The sequence below is a fragment of the Xenopus laevis genome, chromosome 4L, assembly GCF_017654675.1.
Source record: "Xenopus laevis strain J_2021 chromosome 4L, Xenopus_laevis_v10.1, whole genome shotgun sequence".
Lineage (NCBI taxonomy): Eukaryota > Metazoa > Chordata > Amphibia > Anura > Pipidae > Xenopus > Xenopus laevis.
The window spans coordinates 3,207,504-3,226,695 of record NC_054377.1 but is presented as its reverse complement, the minus strand read 5'-3'; the positions used below and the strand labels follow the sequence as shown (position 1 = coordinate 3,226,695).

The following is a 19,192-nucleotide window of genomic DNA, read 5'->3' as shown; positions in this document are numbered from 1 at the left end:
TGCCCATGGGCAAATTTGCCCAGTGTTGAGAAGTGACCTCCTATGTATGTCAATAAGTGATGATAGTGTCAAATTTAAAGGGCACTTGCCTTGCCTAGTTTATCTTTTGGGGGCCAGACCTTGGGGTAGGCACTAGGCACATTCCTCTCCTGTTTACCCCTTGTTCCGGCCCTTTTATACTTGGCTAGCGCCTGTAGGAGTGGCTAATGTTTAAATGGCTGTTTATTTCAGTACAGTGCTACGCAATATGTTGGCGCTATATAAATACATGTTAATAAAATAATAAATACATGGTTGTGCCAGTCTCTACCCTTGTGCGGGGGGAATATATAAACAGCAGCCGCATATGGCAGGGCAGAGTATCTCATTAGTTATTCTTTCCTAAAAGCCCTGACAAGCCTCGATGTTCATCTCTGCACTTAAAGCCGAGCCAAGACAAGCGCCTTCCATCAAATCCTAAAAACTCCAGCGTCTCGCCGGGACTGTGAAGCCTTTACATCTGCCCAAATGTCTCCATCGAGTGAAGCTTCGCACCTGCAATGCCCAGCGGAACGATCACTCGGGGTCATCGAGCGACTGAACAAAGGCAAAAACAATGACTTTCAGGCTCTGGATCCGAGACAGCGACATTGCAGAGGGGACTGTTGTGTTTTTTCTTATCAAGGTTTGTTTTATGGTAATTAGCGTCATTAATCAGCCTCCGAGACAATGGGCTGCCTGGTTCATCCTTTTATTTCAGTCTGGGAAGGAAACAATGGAGTTACTTGTACAGGTATGTGATCAGTTATCCGGAAACCCGTTATCCAGAAAACTCTGAATTACAGAATGGACATCTCCCAAAGACTCTATTTTATGCAAATAATCCAAATTTAATTGATTAAATTAAAAATGATTTCCTTTTTCTCTGTAATAATAAAACAGACGCTTGTACTTGATCCCAACTAAGATATAATTAATCCTTATTGGAAGCAAAACCAGACTATTGGGTTTATTTCATGTTTATATGATTTTCTTGTAGACTTAAGGTATGAAGATCCATATTAAAGGGGTACTATCAGTTAATAGTGCCGCTGCAGAAATCCATTTCTCAAAAGAGCAAACAGATTTTTTTATATTTAATTTTGAAATCTGACATGGATCTAGACATATTGTCAGTTTCCCAGGTGCCCCCAGACATGTGACTTGTGCTCTGATAAACTTCAGTCACTCTTTACTGCTGTACTGCAAGTGATATCACCCCCCTCCCCCCCCCCCCCAGCAGCCTAACAACAGAACAATGGGAAGGAAATCAGATAGCAGCTCCCTAACACAAGATAACAGCTGCCTGGTAGATCTAAGAACAACACTCAATAGTAAAATCCAGGTCCCACTGAGACACATTCAGTTACATTGAGTAGGAGAAACAACAGCCTGCCAGAAAGCAGTTCCATCCTAAAGTGCTGGCTCTTTCTGAAATCACATGACCAGGCAAAATGACCTGAGATGCACCTACACACCAATATTACAACTAAATACACTTGCTGGTTCTGGAAGGAAATTTTATATTGTACAGTGAATTATTTGTGGTGTAAACAGTGTCATTAAAATAAAAACTATACCATAAAAACATGGCAGAATCTCTTTAAGGAAAAATCCCTTATCTGGAAAACCCGAGGTCCTGAGCATTCTGGACAACACGTCCCATACCTGTACATAAATAAAAGATTGCACAACCACACCCATTCTGCTCATATGATGATGTCATAGCTTCGTTCATGAGGTCATAGTGGAACAGGCTGCATTGATCTCCCCCAGTGACCTGGTTCCATGGATCTTCCCATGAATGTCCATGTACCAAGTATAAGAACTAGGCAGAATAAGGGCCACTAGCAGAGCACCCAATTAAAAGCTTAAAGTGGTTGAAGACCCTCCTTACAATCGTCTCATTGTACCCCTTAACTTTGGTTACGGAAACAGCACTGATATCCCCTTTAATCATAGCTTTCCCAAGCTTTGTCTGGTCTACAACTCCCAGAATCCTCTGAAAATGTTGTCTGGAGTTAAAGCATGCTGGGAGATGTAGTTGAGCATCATTGTTTCATTAGGCAATACCATCAAGGTAAAATCACTAGGGGTGTTCAAGAGTGTCTACTTTATGGAGCTGAGGGGTGGAATGAGAGACTTTGAAGACCTTCTATATCTGCCGAGCCCAAGCCTGTTGTGCCAGGAGAATCTGGGAGTAGAACAAAAATGGTGCCCGTGTGCTCCCCATTACAGTAGCTTGTTTGTGTTTTTAATTATAGAAGAGGCCCTCTAGTGGGGTCCCTAATAAACTGGCACCCAAGTAACAGTAACAACTCCCAACATGCAGCTCCCAGGAGGTTTTAACTTCAACCAGAGACCTGCAGGTGGGACATCCCAGGACAATAAAGTCTTAGGGTGATTCTATCCTGAATTAGATTTCTGGGTGCTGCACCCTCTCTACATGCATAAAGATGAATAATGAACCCCATGAGCGAGTGGGTATAAAAACAAGTTTCCTTTGCCGGAGAGTCAGCGTTGTTGAATAATTCATGGGCCCTTTCATGGTTTAGAGCAGCCGGTTGGCTTTTTGCTGCATTGTAATTGGGTCAGAGGGAGTTTGGCCAAAGTGGGGTTAACTGCTTACATATTTATCATAAACCTGTACTTGTCCCTTTACATGGCACCTTCAGGGGTAAATGAAGAATATAAATAATGACTGGAGTATATAATGTGCTTCATAAAGTCTCTTCTGCACAAAATCCTTATCGATAAAGTCATTCTGGTGCCGCGGAGAATTAATTTCTCTACATTTCTCCGTATAAAGCTTGATTCCCCCAATTGATTTTCCCAGAGGAGAAAAATTTATATACAGAAACAAAACAACAACTTGGTTTTAACTAGAAACAGACTGGGAAGATCTGCTTTGTGTATGGTAAAACCAGGATTTAAAAAAAAAAAAGATAATGTACCCCCTACTGTAAATGATAAGGATATTAGAAGTCACTGAGGGGTTGTTCTGTGACCATATAAAGACACAAGGCTGCAGGCTGAGTTATACAGGGAACTCTGAGTATCACTCATGTATTATAAGGGATAATGTACCCCCTACTGTAAATGATAAGGATATTAGAAGTCACTGAGGAGTTGTTCTGTGACCATATAAAGGCACAAGGCTGCAGGCTGAGTTATACAGGGAACTCTGAGTATCACTCATGTATTATAAGGGATAATGTACCCCCTACTGTAAATGATAAGGATATTAGAAGTCACTGAGGGGTTGTTCTGTGACCATATAAAGGCACAAGGCTGCAGGCTGAGTTATACAGGGAACTCTGAGTATCACTCATGTATTATAAAGGATAATGTACCCCCTACTGTAAATGATAAGGATATTAGAAGTCACTGAGGGGTTGTATGACTGTATAAAGGCACAAGGCTCCCGGGATGGGATATAAATTGATTAATTAACGTAGGAATTGCAGAGCTTGCATACACTTTTTCTCCCTCATTGATTCTTTGATATGAAATGTGTTTCTCCCGTGTTGGCAAAGTTAGAACTTTTTTTTTCTTTAAATGTCATTTTTCTAACCCAAAAGCCTTCAAAATCCATTCATCTCAGCCCTTGGCAAGAACTGGCAGTTGCACAGCTCAGACTTCAGGCCCAGGCGTGTGATTTGTGCAATAAATAAGTATATCCCAAAGAGAGTGTTTTTCTGCTCCGGCAATTTCCCTAATAGACCTTGAGGCTGGTGCATAGGAAACAGACGGGCGTTCTTTGGCCGATATCTAGAGGATTTGCCAGAGAAATGAGCTCTCGTCATATCCCAGTGACTCTCCAGCCGAGGGGACACTTACCAACCATAAAGGAAATATTCAGCTGGATGATAAAAGGGGCAAAGTTGGGCACACTTCAATAAAAAGTCAAGAAAGTACTTGAATATGGCACCTCCCTCCTCCCATATGTATAAATACAAATATACAGAGAAGGAATGTTCTGGGCACACAATAAGCTATACCCTCATACTGTACTGTCTAAGGGAATCAATATGGCACCTCCCTCCTCCCATATGTATAAATACAAATATACAGAGAAGGAATGTTCTGGGCACACAATAAGCTATAGCCTCATACTGTACTGTCTAAGGAAATCAATATGGCACCTCCTCCTCCCATATGTATAAATACAAATATACAGAGAAGGAATGTTCTGGGCACACAATAAGCTATACCCTCATACTGTACTGTCTAAGGGAATCAATATGGCACCTCCTCCTCCCATATGTATAAATACAAATATACAGAGAAGGAATGTTCTGGGCACACAATAAGCTATACCCTCATACTGTACTGTCTAAGGGAATCAATATGGCACCTCCTCCTCCCATATGTATAAATACAAATATACAGAGAAGGAATGTTCTGGGCACACAATAAGCTATACTCTCATACTGTACTGTCTAGGGAATCAATATTTACTCTCTATTTAAGGAATAATACATAGTGTTACTTATAGACGGGACATTTTCACATTTCTTTTTCCTGTTGATGGGTCCAAAAATAAGCTTTCCGTGTATTTTAATTAAATCACAAGGGACCTGTATCACCTGTCAGTTTGATGCTCGAGGACGTAATTAATTAGACAATTAAACGATGTATATTAAAAATAGCAATGTTTTCCACTCACATGAAAAATACATTCCTTGGATTAACCATTTCAGCGACCACCTCTTTAACTCTATACTATCTCTATATACACACACACATATATATAATTACTAGAAGATCAATATAAACGTCAGTACAGGCATGGGATCTATTATCTGGAATGCTTGGGAACTGGGGTTTTCTGGGTAAGGATTATAATGGGGTTGTGGGTGACCAATGGTCAGGGGGTGGGAAGGCCTTATAACCATTAGAAATTTGCCCGACACTGTGGGAGACTCCTTACCCAGAAAATCCCAATTCCCAAGCATTTAAGGTACAGCAGAACCCCAATTTTACATACCTGGATTTTAGCATGTCGCATTGCAGTCACCTGCGATTTCCACTGCACAGAAGGAAGTGCAGTCTGCAGCATGCATTATAATTGCTCATTAGCCACAGAGGGGGTGTATTTAACTATTCCCTTCATAATGTCATCACTATTACGTCTTTTCCCTTTTCCTGTATAGATCCTTCCCAACTTATTAAAAAAAAGGAGCAATTAAATATATATATATATCTACAGTAACAGCAGATGGGGAGAAAATAGAAAAATCGTATTAAATGAAATGAATTGCACGGCGGAGACTGAGCCCTATAGGAAGAGGCGACAAGTAATTAGAATCAGGTATCTGTGTGACATCCGATCAATTGGGGACATCCGAATATTTATGCAAAAGATGCTGACGCTCCAGAAATATGATGGAACGCTAATGAGCTGATATGTTTTATTGGCTTTAATTAAATGGAACATTACTGGGTTTCTCGATAATTAGTGAAGTTGCAAATCAGCCTGGAAGGGCCAAATGTGTGGTTACTGTATGTGCAAAACTGTTCCTTCCCGGGCACGGAACGGGGTGCAATATATAGGCAACTGCACCCCTATTTATCCACTTTGTCCTGCAAAATAGAATGTACAGGGTAATGGCACCCCTATATAGCTTTGTCCTGCAGAATAGAATGTACAGGAGAATTATACCCCTATATATCTTTGTCCTGCAAAATAGAATGTGTGGGGGAACTGCACCCCTATATATACACTTTGCCCTGCAGAATAGAATGTACAGGGTAATTGAACCCCTATATATCTTTGTCCTGCAGAATAGAATGGACAGGAGAATTGCACCCTTATATATCCGCTTTGCCAAGCAGAATAGAATGTACAGGGCAACTGCACCCCTATATATCTTTGTCCTGCAAAATATAATGTACAGGGGAATTGCACCCCTATATATCCACTTTGTCCTGCAGAATAGAATGTACAGGGTAATTGCACCCCTATAGCTTTGTCCTCCAAAATATAATGTACGGGGGAATTGCACCCCTATATATCCGCTTTGCCTGGAAGAATAGAATGTACAGGGCAACTGCACCCCTATATATCCATTTTGCCTGGCACAATAGAATGTGCAGGGCAACTGCACCCCTATATATCTTTGTCCTGCAAAATATAATGTACAGGGGAATTGCACCCTATAAATACACTTTCTCCTGCAGAATAGAATGTACAGGGCAACTGTACCCCTATATATTCGCTTTGCCTGGAAGAATATAATGTACAGGGCAATTGCCCCCTATATATCCGTTTTCTCCTGCAGAACAGAATGTACAGGGCAATTGCACCCCTATATTTCTGTTTTGTGCTGCAGAATGGAATGCACAGGGCATCTGTGCCGCTATATAGAATGTATATATATATATATAGAATGTACAGGGAAGCTGCACTGCAAGACAAACACACAACCAGTTGATATCACAGTCAGGCTGAAGCCCCTAATGAGTTAATAGATTGGGCTCAATGCCCTCTGTGAATCCCAGTGTGACCCCCAGCAGGTTGGGTCTTGTATTAAGGCCATAGAATACATAGTGATCCGCCAGCAGCCAGGGGGGAGTTTCACACTAAAACATGCCCATGGCAAACACAGGGCCAAACAGTCACAATCAATTAATTAGTAGGAATTCAACTGTAGGCAAGGAAACTAATTATCAGCATTACTAATGCTCAGTGGCCCTTCCAACATGTACCAATTAGAATTCCAACATGTTGTTCCACTGAATCAATGTGGTTGTACTAAAAAAGGGACTTGCATCAGAAATGAAGTGGAAGGTAGAGTGTGACCAAATTCTCCTTTACTCACCAGCACTCTCCAAGCTCTTTCCTGTTCCAGCACAATAATGTCCCATGCACAGAGCCAGGTCCCTACACAATGGGTTTGCTGAGATGGGAAGAATCTGATCTCAACCCAACTGAACCCCTGTGGGATGAATTAGAACCCCAACTGTGAGCCTGATCCCCAACATCAGTGTCCAACCTCACTAATGCTCTTGTGTCTGAATGGAAACAACTCCCAGCAACAATGTTCCAACATCTAGTGGGAACCTTCCCAGAATAACCGGGGCAGTTATAGCAGCAAAGGGAGGGGCAACCCAACTGAACCCCTGTGGGATGAATTGGAACCCCGACTCTGAGCCTGATCCCCAACATCAGTGTCCAACCTCACTAATGCTTTGTGCCTGAATGGAAGCAACTCCCAGCAACAACTCCCAGCAACAATGTTCCAACATCTAGTGGGAACCTTCCTAGAAGAGATGGGGCAGTTATAGCCGCAAAGGGAGGGGCAACCCAACTGAACCCCTGTGGGATGAATTAGAACCCCAACTGTGAGCCTGATCCCCAACATCCGTGTCCAACCTCACTAATGCTCTTGAGGCTGAATGGAAACAACTCCCAGCAACAATGTTCCAACATCTACTGAGAACCTTCCCAGAATAACCGGGGCAGTTATAGCTGCAAAGGGAGGGGCAACCCAACTGAACCCCTGTGGGATGAATTAGAACCCCAACTGTGAGCCTGATCCCCAACATCCGTGCCCAACCTCTTGTGGCTGAATGGAAACAACTCCCAGCAACAATGTTCCAACATCTAGTGGGAACCTTCCCAGAAGAGTAGGGGCAGTTATAACACCAATAGGAGAAGAACCCAACTGAACCCCTGTGGGATGAATTGGAACCCCAACTGTGAGCCTGATCCCCAACATCAGTGTCCAACCTCACTAATTCTCTTGTGCCTGAATGGAAGCAACTCCCAGCAACAATGTTCCAACATCTACTGAGAACCTTCCCAGAATAACCGGGGCAGTTATAGCTGCAAAGGGAGGGGCAACCCAACTGAACCCCTGTGGGATGAATTAGAACCCCAACTGTGAGCCTGATCCCCAACATCCGTGCCCAACCTCTTGTGGCTGAATGGAAACAACTCCCAGCAACATGTTCCAACATCTAGTGGGAACCTTCCCAGAAGATTAGGGGCAGTTATAGCAGAAAAAAAGGGGGGGCAACTTCATATTAACCCCCTTGGTTTGGGGATGAGATGGAGGGGGGTCCACACACATCATAGTTCCTGTTTTAGAGCATTTTTATTAGAAATAACCTCCTTACAGCCAGTTGCACCTTTGACTCAGCAAGGAACCCATATACAAACATTTGCCCCCCGCTCCCACTGAAGACCCCTTTCAATGTTACCTTTCTCGCAGTGGCTCCCAGTGAATCCGGATGGGCAGAGGCATTTGTTGGGCGCGACACAAGTTCCGCCGTACCGGCACCCCTCCTCGCAAAAAGCTGCGGCACAAAAAGGAGCCAATTTACTATACACTGCAGAGATTTTAGGGTTCATACTCGGGGACGGGGTCTGACAACATGCAAATCAGAAGAATTACATTTTTATGCCCTTCCCTGCGAGTTACTTTGAGATCCCGGCACAGAAAATAATCACATTTGGCTTATTAATGGCACTGTCGTCCCGGAATAAATGTACAAACTGCCCTTCTATTGTTGCAGCTCCCCAAATCCGTATTTATCTTTGCGTTCATATTTATTCAGCGGCTAAACAGTTTCTTTATTGGATTCTATTGACTGGGTTATTGATACAGAGCCCCCGGCTGTAATGAGACAGGAGATATATGATCCCCTTTCTGTGCTGTAATTACTACATTGTTCCATTGTTCATGGGGAACGAGACTCCCTCTACGGATTTCTGCTTGTGGGTAAATACAGACTATTCGGGGGGTTTGTTGGGAGCAACGCTGCACAATCGCACACTCCTGATTCCCTATAGGATTCCTACCAAGGGCCACACAGGGATTAGCGGCCGAATTTCCACGTTTCGATAAACTGCTGCAAAAATTTGTGCATCGGAATAGTCGCTTGCATCGAAACTGTCACGCTTCAACATTATTCGGCCCATTGACTTAGCTACAAATTGTCGCTAATTGACGCAGGCGGCAAAATTCGCGTTTCGCTAATTTTCCGCCGTTTGCAAATTTCTTAATTTTTTCGGCGAAGCAAAATGGGAAAAATTTGTACATCATTGGACATGGACTGTAGTGATGGGTGAATTTGTCCCGTTTTGCCACAAAATGCAAATTGCGACTTTTGATGCACATTAAAGTCAATGTCTGTTTAATTGACGCCAAGAATTTCGCAAATTTATTCGCTGGCGAACTTGAAAATTCGCGCCTGGTGAATAAATTCACCCATCACTAGTGGACTCTCATGTGAATACACAAAAAACTATGGGTTTCCTTTCTGCTAATGGTTTGATGATTTACCACGCTCCCTAAGCTCAGCTTCCCAACAGCAGCCCACTGAGCATGTGCAGTGCCACTGACTCACAAAAGATGCCTAACAAGATCCAAGATGGGGACAACTGGATCATTGCTGTTTTAGGGCTGCTGCACCTCTGGGCTGATACAGTTAAATACAGCACTTCTAGCCAAAGACTTTTTCAGGCTTTAGTTCCCCTTTAATAACCTTATAATAAACATTATAATAAACTTCTAATAATCAGTATTATACCTAAAGTACCTGGAAGTGCCAGTAAGGGAAGAGAGATTAATAAGAGACTAGGGTGAGGTTGTCATGATGGTATATTAGTTTGTATAGCTGTCCTGTAGCTGCACTGTCCTGGGTTCTATTCCACCCAGGGTCAATAGGTTTTACCCTTATAGTAAGGGTTTTCTGAAATTAGATCCTAATAAATAGTGTCATGGGAACAACGGATGGTAAGTTCAACTGGCCAGAAATCAATAGGAATGATGAACATGCGCAGTGATATATGTCGGCATTATACAAATAAAGTAGAAGGAGGACTCTGCTTATAAGGGGTTAAATCAGCGACAATATTTAACGACATCCCGGCATAAATCTATATATTCTCAGAGAGAGAGGGAGAGCGCGGGCAAGCCGTATATTTTAATTATAACCAGCTTGGTGAGATCACTGTGGAAACATCAACATTAAAAACAGATCATTTGTAGCTGCGCAGCTGTTATTTAAACATGGCAGTTGCCCCCCGGGTCCCAAGTGCCACTCATGAGCCAAAAGGGCATTGTCTGCTTTTCTATAACGTTGGGAATATTGACTCTGAGCCATGGGCAATGGAAAAAGCTCTGATGGAGGGGGATATGACACAAATTAGGTTTTTTTTTTTACCTTGCCCCCCCATTGCTCCAGGTATTGGGGATCAACCCCCCAACAGTCTATTGCATCAGGTGACCCATAAGGCAAGGATTTATAGGTTGAGACTCACCATGATATTAAAGGATGAGTCATTATGATCCCATTAAATACAATAACAGTTTCTACTACAATAAAACATCTGTCCCTAGGCAAATTAAAGGAGTTGTTCACCTTCAAATTAACTGTTAGTACGATGTAGAGAGGGATATTCTGAGACAATTTGCAATTGGTTTCCATTTTTTATTATTTGTAGTTTTTGATATATTTAGCTTTTTATTCAGAAGCTCTCCAGTTTATTGTTTTAGCAGTCTGGTTGCTAGGGTCCAAATTCCCCTAGCAACCATGCACTGATTTGATTAGAGACTGGGATATGAATAGGAGAGGCCTGAATAAAAAGATGAGTAATAAAGAGTAGCAATAAAAATAAATGTGTAGCCTTACAGAGCATTTGTTTTTTAGATAGGGTCAGTGACCCCCATTTGAAAGCTGGAAAGAGTCGGAAGAAGAAGGCAAATAATTAAAAAACTATAAAACAGAAAAAAATAAGGCCAATAGAAACGTTGTCACTCTATAACATACTAAAAGTTAACTTAAAGTTGAACCACCCCTTTAAGTAATGCAATTTGGGTTCATTGAGGAAAAGTAAAACCCAACATCAAGAACCTATCAATGAGTAGATTCTTCCTTCTCCATTTATCAATGAGTAGGTTCTTCCTGCTTCATCTATCAATGAGTAGGTTCTTCCTGCTCCATCTATCAATGAGTAGGTTCTCCCTTCTCCATTTATCAATGAGTAGGTTCTTCCTGCTCCATCTATCAATGAGTAGGTTCTTCCTTATCCATCTATCAATGAGTAGCTTCTTCCTTCTCCATCTATCAATGAGTAGGTTCTTCCTTCTCCATATATCAATGAGTAGGGTTTTCCTTCTCCATCTATCAATGAGTAGGTTCTACCTGCTCCATCAATGAGTAGGTTCTTCCTTCTCCATCTATCAATGAGTTGGTTCTTCCTTCTCCATCTGTCAATGAGTAGGTTCTTCCATATACATCTATCAATGAGTAGCTTCTTCCTGCTCCATCTATCAATGAGTAAGTTCTTCCTTCTCCATTTATCAATAAGTAGCTTCTTCCTCCTCCATCTATCAATGAATAGCTTCTTCCTTCTCAATTAGTTATGGTCAAATTTGTCCCGTTTCGCTTTGCTGAAAAATTTGTGAATTTCCCGCGAAATTCGCCGAAAACAGCGAAAAATCCTTGAAGCGTGAGTGTCAATTCTGACACTCGTGCCAATTTTGATGTCGGTGTTAAAGTCAATGGGCATCCGAATAATGTTGATGCACAACGGTTTTGATGCGAGTGACTTTTCTGACGCGTGTCCAAAATCTTTGATGCCCCAGAATTTTCATGACAGTTTAGCGAATTTATTTGCCGGCGCGAAAGCGGAAATTCGTCGTGAATTCGCGCTTGGTAAATTTATTCACCCATCACTATTCCCCATCTATCAATGAGTCGGTTCTTCCTTCTCCATAACTGTTCATCCTTCTCTATCTACAGACTAGAATTTAGTTTCTTAATTATAAAATATAAAGTAACTCAAGCCCCTCAATAAGGAATTCTTGAAGTTGCTCCATCAGAATGTATCAAGAGTGGCACAGTTAGTGGGATGCCAAGGCTCACGTGTCCCAGCGTATGGCGTAAACCAGGTTATTTGCAGGTCACGAGGCTTCTTCAGATCTTCGATTCTCCTCCTGACACAAGGACTCAAGCAGCTGCTTATGATAAAAATGCATTAGGTTGTCATGAAGCGAGTGCAGCATTCTGATGGCTGTCAGCTCCCGTCTGTCAGCTGAGCGTTAAGCCCTGGGAATTTGGAAGGCCAAGATGCAAAAATGTGCTTTTAGAAACTCTTCTCCATCTATAAAGAATGAGGGTGGAATGCTCTGGAGATGCCGACATCTGATGGCTTTAGAGATTCTGTGACACTCGCTTGCCGATAAAGTCACTCTGCACCCACAGTAAAATGTCATGAAGTATTCAATGGTTGGGTCAAGACTAAAACCGAGTGATTTCTGCTCCTGACAGCTGTCCGTTGGATCCCCATATGTGATTAATGTGAAGCGTACGTACATAGAGTCACCAGTGTTTTGTTGGGCAAGTCAAGTGGCAAGTATGAAATCCTTCAGAAGAAGAATCGAGGAGGTTCTACTCATGTGGATATGGACAACCCAAAGAAACTCGTCGACAACCAATGCAAATTATAATTAGGAGGATAACTCTTAGTGAATTGCTCATCTAACATCATCTTAAATCATATGAGGGACAATTATTAAAAAGTTAACAAAAAAATACATCAACTCTAATCTAAATTATTGGGAGGATCATCCTTAAGTTGGTTTCTCTAAAAAGAACCATCAAATACAGTCAAGGTAAATTACAGAATAGGGAAATGGTGGGGAAAAAACAATAGAGGACCGAATGGGGTCCCTGACTGATATACAATATCAATATATGTGTGAGATACAGATCATTATCCCAAGGTTTGGGGGTGCAGGAGTATAGAGGGGACAGTGGGGTTCCTGACTGATGTACAATATCAATATATGTGTGAGATACAGATCATTATCCCAAGGTTTGGGGGTGCAGGAGTATAGAGGGACAGTGGGGTTCCTGACTGATGTACAATATCAATATATGTGTGAGATAAAGATCATTATCCCAAGGTTTGGGGGTGCAGGGGTATAGAGGGACAGTGGGGTTCCTGACTGATGTACAATATCAATATATGTGTGAGATATAGATCATTATCCCAAGGTTTGGGGGTGCAGGAGTATAGAGGGACAGTGGGGTTCCTGACTGATGTACAATATCAATATATGTGTGAGATACAGATCATTATCCCAAGGTTTGGGGGTGCAGGAGTATAGAAGGACAGTGGGGTTCCTGACTGATGTACAATATCAATATATGTGTGAGATACAGATCATTATCCCAAGGTTTGGGGGTGCAGGAGTATAGAGGGACAGTGGGGTTCCTGACTGATGTACAATATCAATATATGTGTGAGATACAGATCATTATCCCAAGGTTTGGGGGTGCAGGAGTATAGAGGGACAGTGGGGTTCATGACTGATGTACAATATCAATATATGTGTGAGATACAGATCATTATCCCAAGGTTTGGGGGTGCAGGAGTATAGAGGGACAGTGGGGTTCCTGACTGATGTACAATATCAATATATGTGTGAGATACAGATCATTATCCCAAGGTTTGGGGGTGCAGGAGTATAGAAGGACAGTGGGGTTCCTGACTGATGTACAATATCAATATATGTGTGAGATACAGATCATTATCCCAAGGTTTGGGGGTGCAGGAGTAAAGAGGTCATAATACACAAGGTTTGGGTCCCTGAAACACATGTTGTTATGAAGATCTTATAGTGAATGGAATTCATCAACAAGGACTTTTCCTCCCGTCTAATGACGGAATTGTGTTCCAGTCAAAGTAAACTTTATTGTCATCTCAGCATTATACGAATACACAATGAGACGAGACGACTCCAGCTGGTACATATCACAAAAAGGCACTTAGAATACACAATATATATGTAAACATTTGAAATGTGCAATATATTGGCAGGAATTGGATATATACGTGTGTAAACCTTTAGAATTGTGCAAAGTTCACAAAGTTAAGTTCACAGTTCAGGTGGGTCTGGAATGTAGTGGGAGGACAGGCAGTTCAGGGATATAGAGAAGATATAGAGAAGATATAGAGAAGATATAGAGAAGATATAGAGAAGAAGAGATATATATATATATATATATATATATATACACAGGGATATAGAGAAGATATAGAGAAGATATAGAGAAGATATAGAGAAGATATAGAGAAGATATAGAGAAGATATAGAGAAGATATAGAGAAGATATAGAGAAGAAGAGATATATATATACAGGGATATAGAGAAGAGTTTCTGGGACACCTGAGAAAGTCCTTGGAATAACATTACTTTGGGAGAAGCTTGGCATTCAGGTGAGAATTATTCCCGTGGTAGAAAGTTCTGCTCAAGACTGAGGAACCCCCCATTGTTGTCAAGAAGCCAGAAGTCCCATCAAGGCTGAGGGAAAAACACACATTAGCTCTTATAACAACTGCCGGCCTCTCAGTCTTGTCAACAGCTGTCACATTTATTTTAGACCCTGGGAGATTTGATGGCAGAAATGCAAAAATGTCCTTTATTTTGTTTGTTTTTTATAAGCAGAGTCACAGTAAGAAAGAAGAAAAGGTCTGGGTTTGAGACATGTGACAGGTGCCCTTCCTCTGATTTCGCACGTAACATATTTCCTCCCGCAGATTTTATTTTATTTTATATTCTCACTTGAAAGCCCGAGGTTTGTGTCCCCCTCTCTGTGATTTATTGCAACCCTCCCATTCGCCAATTATAATATTTTGTGCCTTGAATTTTTATGGCAGAATTTTCGCTCCGCGTGGTCGCAATTCACGCCGAAGGGACGTTTTTACTGGCGCGGCCTGGGGTTTCTGGGAATAAGCAGTTCCCTGCACAAAGCAAACCAATAATGGAACCATTTGCCTTTCAGAGCAACTGGATATATATATATATTTAGCGAGGAGGCGAAACGACTGGTAGAAAGTAGGTCAAAAAAGAAAAAAGAAAAATCAAACCAGTATCTTAAAGGGATACTCTCCACCCAAAACTGTTGCTTGGAAAACCTGTTTATAATGAATATGGGGGGAGAAGAATAAAGGGATATGAAGGTGATCAGGTTAATGAGGGCTTAGGGTGAAGAGGTTGGATTTGGGTGAACATTTGAAGGTCTGGAGCAGTAATCCCCAACTAGTGGCTCACAGGTGATGGGTGAATTTGCGCGATTCGCCGCCAGCGAATAAATTCACGAAACGCCCGCAAAAATTCACCGGCGTCAAAAAAATTTTTCCGCCAGAGTCAGAAAAAATGTCCGCCGGCGTCGAAAAAAACGCTGTTTCGCGAATTTCGGGAATTTTTGGGCGAAACAGCACAAATTCGCCCATCACTACTCACAGGAATCATGTGCTCACCAAGCCCATTGGATGTTACTACCAGTCAGGGTTGCTAGGTTGGCGGTTTTCCAGCCAAACTGGGCTACTAATTTAAAGCCCAGACGGGTTTTGAAAATATAAACTAGCCAAAGTACGGATTTTGGCAACTTTTTGGGCCTCTGACTGGTTTTTACTTTGGAAACCAGCCAAAGTTGTATATTGCCCTAATGTGCCGAGCCTGCATCTCCCAATGCATGTTGGGTAATGCCGATTTTGGTTAACAATTTGCCAACGGCAAAGTTAAATGTAAGACTACAATACCCAGCATGCAACGGGACTGACTTGTATAGATGTCAGGGCAGTGTCGGACTGGCCCAACCCTTAATGGGCCCCCGCCTGATCAGATTCGGGGAAAAAAATAAGTTTTTTCACGCGCTGCGCCATCTGTACATGCGCTTAGCACCTGTTGATTTAGGAGCACCGCGGCGCATTCACGCAGGCGCGTGCCGAGCGGCGTCTGAATCCATGCGTGCTCAGCACATCATATAGGGGGCGAGGGGTCGGCGGGGGCCCTGGACATTAGTCCCGGTGGGCTCTGGGCCCCCCAGTCCGACCCTGTGTCAGGGGTTACCAGATTTTGGGCATTGTACCCCAGTCTCCCGTCACTCTTAAGTATTCTCACATTTTCCGGTGACTTTCCTCAATTTCAGACAATTTTGGGGCAAAATTCTTCTGGCCACCAAAATGTCTAGAGGTCGAGCTGTTTTACCAATTTTTATTAAAATTGTATTAGAGCCTTATGGGGCCCCTATACCTCCTAGGGCCCCCTTTGTAGTAACACCCCTGCTGACGGGCACATTTGTCCCATTTTGCTTTGTGGAAAAGATGTATTTTCACATATATTCCTTTATTTTTTTTAGACTTTTATTTCACTGCACCTATTGTGCTATTTTTTGGGCTACTTTTGAAGTGCCTCTTGGCTAGTTTTGGGCTTAGAATATTAGACCTGGCAACCCTGCTTCCAGTTGCCTCAAAGCAGGTGCTTATTTTTGAATTCCAGGTTTGAAGGCAAGTTTTGGTTGCATAAAAACCAGGTGTTAGAGTCTCCTGTAGGCTGCCAGTCCACATAGGGACTACAAAATAGCCAATCACATCCCTTATTTGGCACCCCTAGGAACTTTTTAATTATTGTGTTGCTCCCCAACTCTTTTTACAATTGATTGTGGCTCACAGATAAAAATAAAGATTGGGGATCCCAGGTCTGGAGGGTCTAGTAGTAGGTCGAGGGATTTCCGGAGAATGGGGGCAACACATGAAAAGTCCTGGAAGTGGGAGTATGAAAGAGTAATGAGTGAGGGGGAGAGACGGAGGTCTCCTCTGGCATCTTGTTAAGCAATTATTAAACAAAAGGAGACTCATAGAGCAAGGAGTAAATTATACATTTGTCCTTTCCTCTGATCACTTGCTGCATGTTGGATGAGAAGCTTCAAAGAGAAAGGTCATTGAATTGGCTGGGAAGATAAGAAAGAAGGAAAAGAAAGAAACTAAAGAGAACATGGCTCTAACCTAGTATGGTCTAGATTGGGTCAAGATTGGGTTTCACTTGACCTACAGGATCTCATTTTGAGGTGACCCCTGTCTCTTACAAAGACCTACTGTTGACTGTGACCCTACAGATGATTATCTAAAAGGTTGATATAGGCCAAGGCCAAAGAACATTATCCACCTAAGTTAATCTTGATCATGAATAATGGGAATGGACAAAGCTTTCTAAAGGTTAGAGGATAAATAATTCAACATTGGGGTTCTGCTATGGGAATCACTATGGTGATACATTTTAACTCTATAAGCTTCGTTTGGGGTAATTTCTTAGTTTAAGAAATACTTATATTATATATACCATGACCTGGATGAATGAAAATCTTCATAGTCATAGGTCATTTCTTAAGTACATTAATTAACAGGAATAATGAGTTATCAGACTCAAATTCGGACGTGGGGGCAGCTATGGGCTTCACTAAGGCTCCTATTGAAGGGCACAAAGTTGTACAACAATACACAACGCATCTGTTTCTATTCTGCCTCTCTTGTGCTAATGTTTTATAGACCTGGAGCAAAAGGGATTTTATTGAGTAGAAGTCAGAAACACAGATGTTGTATAAATTGGGCTGAAATAGAAATGATTTCTCCTGCCTTGGTTAACTGTGGGTTCCGACTGTGTGTCACTGATTTACACACCGCTGTTTTGTCACAAACGCACTGATTGAGGACGCAAATAAAGGAAATGTGTGCAAATGATACGGGGAAAGCAGAACCCGCTGCAAAAATTATCTCGGCGTGAGTCAGAACTCGGCTTCGTGGGGGCTGTGCCTTCCTGATTGGCCGGTGGCAGATTTGAGATTATCCCACCATTTTGAAATGGAACTTAATCCCAGAGTTGGGGGGGGGGGGGGCAGACAGCAGGACACTAAATCAAGGTCCCTGAAATCTCCAGAGGATCAGCGAGATGGGAAATAGCAGGGGAGGAACAGCAAAATGATTGTAACACGGCAGCAACCCTGGCCAATAAATCTGTTTCATGGAGGAATAGAATTGCCTGCCTATAGCCCTATATAACACATGCAGCCCATTGGGTTTTCATGACATGTATACTGATTCTGGGAAAGCAAAACATGTAACACTATAATGTCTGCAAAACAGTCACATATCTCTCCAGCTGAGTGAATACGTATCTGCCAGCACCCCCCAAATAAAAAGGATATATTGTATTTTATCCTAATTTACTCTTAAATAAATATATTCACATGCCCAGAACATTCCTTCTCTGTATATTTGTATTTATACATATGGGAGGAGGAGGTGCCATATTGATTCCCTTAGACAGTACAGTATGAGGGTATAGCTTATTGTGTGCCCAGAACATTCCTTCTCTGTATATTTGTATTTATACATATGGGAGGAGGAGGTGCCATATTGATTCCCTTAGACAGTACAGTATGAGGGTATAGCTTATTGTGTGCCCAGAACATTCCTTCTCTGTATATTTGTATATGGGAAGGATGGAGGTGCAATGCACCAGTTTGTGAGCTCTGCAGGAAAGTCTTTAGACTTCTGTGTATAGTGCTAATTATATATAATTATAAAGATAAAGAATTAAGCATTGCTGTTATTAGAGAAAGTCCAATAGAGCCCAAGTAATTAAAACAAGAAAGCTGTACTTAAGGCTCCGGCACTGATTTCTTCCCCTATTTGGCTTTGATGTTAAATATCAGAAAAGTTTCTGTTCCTTTTGTACAAAAGTCATTATGAGGAAGAGAACATTGTGTTGCCTAAGTGATTGGGATGAGGATCCAGTCAATATGTATTGATGAAATTCATGACACAAATTGAATTGGGATCAACGGAAGAGACTTTTCTGTATTTACCAGTGCACTGTATTTATCTGCTGTGTGTTCTGGGATATTATACATGGAATTGACACTGTATTTATCTGCTGTGTGTTCTGGGTTATTATACATGGAATTGACACTGTATTTATCTGCTGTGTGTTCTGGGGTATTATACATGGAATTGGCACTGTATTTATCTGCTGTGTGTTCTGGGGTATTATACATGGAATTGGCACTGTATTTATCCTGCTGTGGGTTCTGGGGTATTATACATGGAATTGGCACTGTATTTATCCTGCTGTGGGTTCTGGGGTATTATACATGGAATTGGCCCTGTATTTATCCTGCTGTGGGTTCTGGGGTATATATACCATTGAATTGGCCCTGTATTTATCCTGCTGTGGTGTGTTTCGGGTATTATACATGGAATTGGCCCTGTATTTATCTGCTGTGTGTTCTGGGGTATTATACATGGAATTGGACACTGTATTTATCTGTGTGTGTTCTGGGGTATATACATGGAATTGGCTGTGTATTTATC

At 41.9% G+C, this 19,192-nt stretch overlaps 1 protein-coding gene across 7 annotated transcripts in view; it reads right to left on the bottom strand.

Annotated features, from left to right (window-relative positions):
• Nucleotides 1-19,192, bottom strand: part of nell1.L (neural EGFL like 1 L homeolog) — a 318,833-nt gene that overhangs the window by 56,004 nt on the left and 243,637 nt on the right. For 5 of the 7 annotated variants that reach the window (XM_041589242.1, XM_041589240.1, XM_041589246.1 and 2 more), the window contains 1 exon segment: nucleotides 8,227-8,322. The exons of the other annotated variants lie outside the window; for them this stretch is intronic. In XM_041589242.1, the coding sequence (XP_041445176.1) occupies nucleotides 8,227-8,322 (96 nt within the window). 7 annotated transcript variants of the gene reach the window in all.